Below are 10,183 nucleotides of genomic sequence, written 5' to 3' on the forward strand. Positions count from 1 at the left end.
GAGGCAGGTAAAGAAAGGGTAGCTACAGAAAACCAAGTCAACATGGTATTCTGTATGTGTCATCATTACACACACACACACACACACACACACACACACACACACTCAGATATATATATAACATATCTCTCTCTCTCTCTCTCTCTCTCTCTCTCTCTCTCTCTCTCTCTCTCTCTCTCTCTCTCTCTCTCTGTCTCTCTCTCGGGAGGAATAATAGTATGGAAAATAAGCATAGATGTCAGTGTGAATTAATTTGTATTCTTCTTTCTCGACTCTCCTTTGATGGGACAATGTATGAGTTTCAGCCTTTGTTTCCTTTTTTTTTCGTTGCGTAAAGCTGTTCGGTGCCATAGTTTTATTATTATTATTATTATTGTTCTTCTTCTTCTTCTGCTTATTATTATTATTATTATTATTATTATTATTATTATTATTTACTACATCTTCTACCACTTCTACTTCTACTACTACTACTACTACTACTACTACTACTTAACTCTTCCTGTAAGTGGTACCGTGCAAGCTGCGTGGTAAGAGAGGCTTGTAGAGACTAGTTGTTGACTGCATTATAATTCTTTTTCAAACGCGTTGTGTTGCGAACGTGCCTAATAGCCTGTGGTGGTGGATGCAGGATTAAGTGTGGCCAGGATCAGAAGAGAGAGTTTTCCGCACACACACACACACACACACACACACACACACACACACACACACACACACACACACACACACACACACACACACACACACACACACACACACACACACACACACACACACACACACACACACACACACAGCCAGTCCTATGCCAGTCAGGGGTGGACGGCGTCAAATATTAGCAGGCTGTGTGTGAGTGTGTGTGTGTGTGTGTGAGAGAGAGAGAGAGAGAGAGAGAGAGAGAGAGAGAGTAATAAGTCGTAATAGGTCTTTTTTTAGGCAAGAACATCAGAAAACTATATATATGATGTCCCGTGAGCTTTCTTCCTTCCTTCCTTTCTTTCTTTCTTTTTTATAGGGACTCTGAGGTGATTCTGTGCATAGTTTTCAGTAAATAATGCTGTAATAAAATGCGTCCAGTTCACGGCCTTAACGGAGCTACATTGACTGATTTAACTGTGCTGGTAATGTGAGTTGAATTACGATGCGATAGGAAGCGTTAGGAGAAACACACTGAGGTGGTTTGGCCATGTGGAGAGGATGGAGAGTGAGAGACTGACGAGGAGAGTTTATGAATGAGGTGGAGGGGGGGAGAGGGAGGAGGAGGCCAGGGATTAGATGGTTGGAGTGGAGAGGTATATGAGAGAGGGATATGTGAGCTGGGAGCAGGGCAGTGAAATGGCGGGGGACAGGGCGACATGGAGGCGATTTGTTTGTGGCCACCCCTTACGGGATTAAGGCGTCTGGCACTAGATAGATAGATAGATAGACAGAATTATAAGGGGAACCATTTTTGCTTATAAAGTCGTCAGTAATTGGAGCTCCGTAATGTTTTGAGAATGGGAGCCCGTGTTGATATTTTTTTTTAATCTATTTTATTATTATTATTATTATTATTATTATTATTATTATTATTATACTGCTCTATTTTTATTTATTTATTTCTACTCAAAATGGGCCGCAGAATTGCCTGAAGCTTCTCAAAAATCCAGCACTGCGCCCCGTATGTTTCACTCTAGCACTGCGCCCCGTATGTTCGTCAAAAATTTAGCGCTGCGCCCCGTATGTTTCTCAAAAATCTAGCACTGCGCCCCGTGTGTTGAAGACTGATATAAACGTGATCGTCAGGTTTATTTCCTAAGCTGGTTTAAAATATCTAGGCTCATCATTATCATTATCATGATTATCATTATCATGATTATCATTATCACCATCATCATCACCATCCTCCTCCTCCTCCTCCTCCTCATCATCATCATCATCATCATCATCACCATCATCATCAACAATAGCCTTGGTAACTCCCACTATAGGACAAAACACTCCCTATTCTTTCTCTCCTCTGACCTATTGGCTATTAGTCTATTCCATTCAGTACTAACAAATCACCAAATTGAATCTATCTATCTATCTATCTTGCTCTCTGCCTTTTCCTCTCTGTTTTTTTGGGTTATACGGGTGTCTATCAGTTATAATTTATACGAAGGACGATGTAGTGATGATGATAATTGTTGTGGTGTTGATGATGATGATAAAGGTGATAATGATGGTAAAGGTGATGGTGATATTTTTCGTGATGATGATGATGAAGGTAAAGGTGATGATAAGTTTTGTGATGTTTATGTTGATGGTAAAGGTGATGATGATGATGAAGGTAATGATAATATTTTTCGTGATGTTTACGATGATGGTAAATGTGATGATCGTGATGATGATGGGAAAGGTGATGATGATATTTTTCGTGATGTTTATGGTGATGGTAAATGTGATGATGATGGTGATGATGATGATAAAGGTGATGATGCTTAGTGATGTTGATAAGAATGATGAAGATAATGACGCTACGGATGCTGATATAAATGATGATGATGATGAAAACAGTAATGCTATGACAAATTTGATGATGATTCTATTTCTGATTCTTCATTTCTGATTCTACTTCTGATTCTTTGGGCCAACAAGACAGCAAAAAAATAAAAACACGAAACACACACACACACACACACACACACACACACACACACACACACACACACACACACACACACACACACACACACACAGTTTTTTCCTCTTTTTCATCCTTTCCTTACAGTCGCACCTTGTGGCTTGTGTTGGGTAAAGGTGGAGGGAGTGAGGGCGGATCAGTGTTTACCTCTCTCTCTCTCTCTCTATCACACACACACACACACACACACACACACACACACACACACACACACACACACACACACACACACACACACACACACACACACACACATACACACACAGGGAGAGAATAGTAATGATAATTTTCCGATGTTAATGAACAGGCCTTGAATTTGGTCCTCTTTTATATATATATATATATATTGAGGAAACACTCGTTCGAGCTTTTGGCTTTCCTTCTTCCCTCTTCCTTGCATTGAAAAAAATGGGATGCGTAGGAATAATTAGCAGTTTGAAAAATGAAAATAGTAATACTAGTGGTAGCAGCAACAGCAGCACCTCCAGCAGTAGTAGTAGCAGTAGTAATGGTAACAGCAGTAGTAATAGTAATACTAGTAGCAGTAGTAGTAGTATAAACACTAGATCAGTCATTACAGCCACATCTCTGTTCAGTCATAATTCCCTCCTAAAAATCAAGCCATTAAATATATCAGTTATATTAAACGGAATAAATCGCTTCCTTCCGGGCTGGGTGTTAGCTGAAAAAATTAAATGATTAAGCGAAGGCCAATTAATTCCAGCCAGTTAAAACACACACACACACACACACACACACACACACACACAAATAAGTTAGTATATTTAACCATTTATTATTACACGTCCTTAATCATTTACAAGTATATATTTATTTTTGTTTGTACTGACATTTCATTAGTTATCTCTTTATCATTCATTATTTTTATTTCCTTATCCACTGATTTATTTATTTACTAATTTATTCATATATTTTATTCATTTATTTCCCCTCATTTTCTTCAAGTATCAACGCCTTCCGTCCGGTGATAGTCCTACTGATATTTTCTTTCCATCCCTAGACGATTTTGCGTTGTGTGTGTGTGTGTGTGTGTGTGTGTGTGTGTGTGTGTGTGTGTGTGTGTGTGTGTGTGATATTTTCTTTCCACCCCTAGACGATTTTACGTAGTGTGTGTGTGTGTGTGCGCGCGTGTGTATGTGTGTGTGTGTGTGTGATATTTTCTTTCCACCCCTAGACGATTTTGCGTAGTGTGTGTGTGTGCGCGTGTGTGTATGTGTGTGTGTGTGTGTGTGTGTGTGTGTGTGTGTGTGTGTGTGTGTGTGTGTGTGTGTGTGTGTGTGATATTTTCTTTCCACCTCTAGACGATTTTGCGTTGTGTGTGCGTGTGTGTGTGTGTGTGTGTGTGTGTGTGTGTGTGTGTGTTTAGAGGTAATGAATCATGCTTGGGCCAATTTAAAGCGAACCAGTGATTAAGCCCATAGTTAAAACGAAAAAAGAAAAACACACTGAGCACCAGAATCCTTTTAGCTGGCGCCCATTTGCATATCGTTACCCCCACACGCCCGTCAGATGTCACCCTAAAACAGAGAGAGAGAGAGGGAGAGAGAGAGAGAGAGAGAGAGAGAGAGAGAGAGAGAGAGAGAGAGAGAGGGAGAGAGAGAGAGAGGGAGAGAGAGAGAGAGAGAGGGAGGGAGAGAGAGAGAGAGAGCAATCAGATATACACTACATTAATATAGTGATGCCGAAAAGAATACATCTTCAATTTTTAGTCGGAAAACCATGAAACTTACATTATAATCACAAGTTTGCTAAGCTGTTACACATTTCTGGGATTTTACTGTTCACTATCGTAATTAAAGATTTTTGTATTCATGTCCATGAGTTTACTGTAGGGCTTTTCCTCGCATCTACATTCCACACTTTAGCCACAAACTTGTAGCTGGTGGAATGCAATAATGGGTATAGGTCTAGTTTCTGTGTTTATTTTATCTCATTTCCGTGCACTCTTGCCATTCCTACTTCTTAACGATCATTTTATCAGAAAATTTTTGTTTCCTAGTGTCCATGAGTTTACTGTAGGACTTAAACCATTAGATAGCCTTGTCTTGGTTGGCTGTTTTGTTGCCTTGTGTTTTGGAAGGAGCGTTATGGTGTGGATGTGAATGTGATAGGAAGTGTTAGGAGAAACACATTGAGGTGGTCTGGCCATTTGCAGAGGATAGAAAGCGAGAGATTGACGAGGAGCATGTATGTGAATGAGGTGGAGGGAGGGTAGAGGGAGGGGAGGCCAAGGATGAGGTGGAGGGATGGAGTGGAGAGCTGGGAGCAGAGCAGTGAAATGGCGGGGGACAGGGCGACATGGAGGCGATTTTATTTGTAGCCACCCCTTACGATAGATAGATAAATAGATAGTGTTTTGGATGTCGTGATATCGTTCCTGTTTTTATTGGTAGGGTGAAGGATTTCCGTGCAAGGCGACACCCAGTTTGGTAGGAGTGGCGTAGGATTCCCAGAGGATGGCCATGGTGGGGTTAACACGGGTGAATGGTTGGTACAGGGCGGCTGTGTACACGCGTCCTACCCCAGTGGACGCCCAGGTTGACCCTTGACCTCGCAGGGTAAACAGTTCAGGAGCAGAGGATGGACGAAGGTGGCAGGAGAGGGAGAGAGACAGAGAGAGAGAGAGAGTTTGAAGGAGTAGGAATGAGTTGTGAGGTGAGGGAATGGTGAAGAGGGAGCACAGGTTCTGAAGGGAGGAGGAGAAGGAGCAGAGGGAGTGTCCGAGGAAAGAAGTAGAATGTAGAGAAGGAGGGAGAGAAAGTGGGGTAACGTGAGTGGGGATTGAGCAGGTAAGAATGCATAAAGATGAGAGAGGCCTTAGTCTTGCAGTGGATTGTCTTTTGATGATGATGATGATAATGACGGTGATGGTAATGATGCTGATAGGGATTGAGCAGATAAGAGTGGATTAAGATGAGAGAGGCCATAGTCTTGCAGTTGATTGATGATGATGATGATAATAATGACGGTGATGATGATGATAATGATGATGATAATGTACTTACTTTTTCCTTCTTTACAAACCAGGATAGAGTATATAATGTATCCAATTCAGCCATTCCCATAAAATTTCCATGTCAGCTTTTCTCCATTGCACTGTGGCTCTTCTCATTTCCAAATTTAGGCTGGAGTGGAGGGGGAAGGGCGAGTTGGAGAGCGATCAGGCTTCACACGGGTCAATGGAAGTGTCAGTAGCGTGGAGTGCGATTTTGGGAGGTATCGATTGTGTGTGTGTGTGTGTGTGTGTTTGTGTGTGTGTGTGTGTGTGTGTGTGTGTGTGTGTGTGTGTGTGTGAGAGAGAGAGAGAGAGAGAGAGAGAGAGAGAGAGGGGGGATGATGTTGGGAAAGGGAGTACCATGATTCTGCAGGGGATTCAGTGTGTGTGTGTGTGTGTGTGTGTGTGTGTGTGTGTGTGTGTGTGTGTGTGTGTGTGTGTGTGTGTGTGTGTGTGTGTGTTTACATATATAATTTTCCTTGAGAATCTTTGAAGAGGAAAGGAAGCAGGACTTTAAGACCGAACAAAAAAAACAAAAAAAACAAAAAATAATCCACCCGAAGAAGAGACAATAATATGTGAGGGAGGGAATGTAGGGCGGGAGGTGCAGACCGAGGAACAATAGGAGGACTGGGTGACTAAGAGGGATAAGAATGGAAAGGGAGAAGGACGTCTTAAAGGTGAGAGAGAGACGCATAATGAGACCACTGAGATATGTGGACACGTAGAAGAATGATAGAGAGATAGACAGGACGGAGACGTAGACAGATAGACAGGATTGAGATGACAGGTAGACAGGATGGAGATGACAGGTGGACAGGATGGAGATGACAAGTAGACAGGATGGAGATGAAAGATAGACAGGATGGAGATGACAGGTAGACAGGATGGAGATGACAGGTAGACAGGATGGAGATGACAGGTAGACAGGATGGAGATGAAAGATAGACAGGATGGAGGTGAAAGATAGACAGGATGGAGGTGACAGGTAGACAGGATGGAGACAGATAGACAGGATGGAGGTAGATGTATTGTCAGGGTATCTCATCTTAACCCCTCTAAATAAAAGACATCAAAGTTAATTAAAATACCTTCGTTGCACCAATATACCACCTCAGTATTTCACACCAATATACCACCTCACAGTACACCACACCAATACACCACCTCAGTATAGTATCTCCTCGTATTTATTGTTGTCTTCTTCTTTCCCCCTCCTCCTCTCCTCTCCTCCTCCTCCTCCTCCTCCTCCTCCTCCTCCTCCTCCTCCTCCTCCTCCTCTTCCTGCTTATTGTTATTGTTGTTGTTGTACGCATTCATAAGCCCAACACGCCATCTATGGACGAACATGCTAATTATATGGTTCTATTGTCTTGCCCATTCCGCCTCCCCACTCCCATTAGCCCTGAGAGAGAGAGAGAGAGAGAGAGAGAGATGAATTGATAGATACAGAGGGAGGTATATGTGTGTTTGTGTGTGTATTTCTCCTCGTGTGTGTGTGTGTGTGTGTGTGTGTGTGTGTGTGTGTGTGTGTGTGTGTGTGTGTGTGTGTGTGTGGTCTAGTCTAGTCTAGTCTAGTCTGCTACACCTGCTGTCACTGCCTGGGGCTACCTGATACGGGCTACAACACACACACACACACACACACACACACACACACACACACACACACACACTCATCGTACATTACCACATCACGTACACATATACACACATACATCACATACATAGTCAACTTGCACTAAAACACACACACACACACACACACACACACACACACACACACACACACACACACACACACACACACACACACACACACACACACACACACACACACACACACACACACACACACACACACACACACACACACACACACACACACACACACACACACACACACACACACACACACACACACACACCTGTTTAATAAGCAGTCGCCACTTCCTGCCTCACCCACTTACACAAAACCACCTCCGGTAACCACACCATATTCCTCCTCTCTCTCTCTCTCTCTCTCTCTCTCTCTCTCTCTCTCTCTCTCTCTCTCTCTCTCTCTCTCTCTCTCTCTCTCTCTCTCTCTCTCAAAATTCGTTTTAAACTTAATATTTTCCACTATCTTTAATGCTCATCTGTAACAATATATCACAATTTTGTCTATCATATATGCTTATTTTTTGTCTGTTCCTACTATTCTTTTTCTTTCTCACAATCTATACTCATTTCACTCTAAGTTGGTCCAAAACTGTCATCTCTTCATTTCGTGCTCTCAGCTGTAACACTGGATTAAGAATATTTTGCCTGCTTCCCCTGTCTACCGTACTCCTGTTCTTTTGCATAGGCCTAAAGCTTTCATCCTTCCATCGTAAATGCTTAAGTGACAACAGATTAACAGTAGAGTATGATGCTAGTCACGAAGAAGTGCTTGGGGAAGGATGTAGAGCCGTAACATTACCTTATTTGCCCTTTTAAGTACGTGGAACCGTAAAGGGATGAAAGCAATAGAGGAACGTTTGAATATGATGCTAGTCACGAAGAAGTGCTACGGAAAGGATGTAGAGCCGTAACATTACCTTATATGCCCATTTAAGTACGTGAAATGAACTGCTAAGAAATTAAATTAATAGAGAAACTTTAGAATATGATGCTAGTCACGAAGAAGTGCTTGGGGAAGGATGTAGCGCCGTAGCATTACTCATTATACAGTTTAGCTGCGTGAAGTGAGCCGTGAAATGACGAAATCTCTGGTCATTTTACCGTGAGAGAACTAAAATCATTTCCATCATCTCCACTCACCACTACAACCCACAGCAACCACTCGACAAATCCACCTCATTTCCTCAACTCCTCCCTCATTACCATCCCCCTGCTTTGACGTCGAGTTTCCCTGTTTCCATCGTCTCTTCCTACATAATTATTTTCACCATTACTACCACTTACCTGAACTAGGTAGACAATTTAATCAACATCCGTCCATCTTAACCATCTTTGCTTCCTTAGTCGCCTCCTCTCTCTCTCTCTCTCTCTCTCTCTCTCTCTCTCTCTCTCTTTCTGTGTGTGTGTGTGTGTGTGTGTGTGTGTGTGTGTGTGTGTGAAATCTGAAGTCCCATGGTGTGCAAGGTCCCTGAAGGAGTAACGAAAGACTGACTGTTTTTACCAAACCTAATTAATTTTCCCACGAACAGAAGATGCCAAGGTAAATTCCAAACACAGATCAGTTGCTCATATTTACTGATATATTTAAGTACAGTACAGTAGGTGTGGAGTAATATATTGCTTCTCTATAAATGATTGTGTTTAGATGTAGTATTATTGTTATTGGTGATGATTATATTTGTGGTTTAGTGAATTATGCAGTCACGAAGATTATTTTTATTATTATTATTATTATTATTATTATTATTATTATTATATTGCTGTTGTTAATTATTCTTAGTGTGAGGTGGGGGAAGGGCGACATGGAGGCGATTTGCTTGTGACCCCCCTGTATATTATTAAGCTAGAGATAGATTATTATTATTATTATTATTATTATTATTGTTATTATTATTATTGGTTACCTTCAGAGTATTATCTCTTGTATCAGGTGGAAGTGGAATTCTTTTTTTATTTGACAACTTAGAGAGAGAGAGAGAGAGAGAGAGAGAGATGAGGTAGCAAGATTCTTCCTCGTTGGTGATATTAACAGGTAAATTCCTTGTTCCACTTCTCTAGTCCTTGTTTCTGGCCTTGTAAGTCTTCATGTCAGATCAGTGTGGGGATGGAGGTCGTAGGGAGGGTGAATGGAAGGTGGAATCAGGAGGAGGTGAGGGTGGATGGAAGGTGGAATTTGGAGGAGGTGGATGGGGTGGAGAGCTTTTTCCCCCACCCACCAAAAGCTCCACTAGGAAACTGCCCATTGCGACCGCCATGCCTGTGGAGAGAAGGGTAATTTTGTAAGGATAGGCAGGAGCAGGTAGTAAAAACACACACACACACACACACACACACACACACACACACACACACACACACACACACACACACACACACACACACACACACACACAGAAAGAGAGAGACAGACAGACAGAGACAGAGAGACAGACAAATTCACCTTTCCCCTCACCAGCAGCATATATGGAGAAAATACCAAGGAAGTCCCCGAGATCTAGCGTCCTCCACGACTCTGCTTTGATGGGTTTAAGACACTCACTAGCATTAGACACACTCTGGCGGTACAGGTAGTCCAGAATCCCAAACTCCCTCATGGCTACAATTCTGCAACGAAAAGAAATGTTATTATGATTCTGCTTGAGTTAGGGAAGGCTGGTTCAGTGGCAGAGTCTGTGTATCTGTCTATCTATTGCCAGACGCCTTAATCCCGCAAGGGGTGGCCACAATAAATAGCCTTCATGTCGCCCTGTCCCACGCCATTTCACTGCCCTGCTCCCAGTTCACACCCCCCTCTCTCATATACCTCTCCACCCCATCCCTCCATCTCATCCTTGGCC

General features: G+C 42.4%; 1 protein-coding gene across 1 annotated transcript in view; it reads right to left on the minus strand.

Moving 5' to 3' along the window:
- Positions 1–9,940, minus strand: part of LOC145418763 (roundabout homolog 1-like) — a 43,676-nt gene extending 33,736 nt beyond the window's left edge. Inside the window, exon 1 of the mRNA XM_080287099.1 lies at positions 9,799–9,940. Within this exon, the coding sequence (XP_080143225.1) occupies positions 9,799–9,940 (142 nt within the window). The remainder of the gene's footprint in view (positions 1–9,798) is intronic.
- Positions 9,941–10,183: the final 243 nt, after the last annotated feature.

The sequence above is a fragment of the Coenobita brevimanus genome, chromosome 116, assembly GCF_032717465.1.
Source record: "Coenobita brevimanus isolate Jiangsu-jjx chromosome 116, ASM3271746v2, whole genome shotgun sequence".
Taxonomy (NCBI): domain Eukaryota; kingdom Metazoa; phylum Arthropoda; class Malacostraca; order Decapoda; family Coenobitidae; genus Coenobita; species Coenobita brevimanus.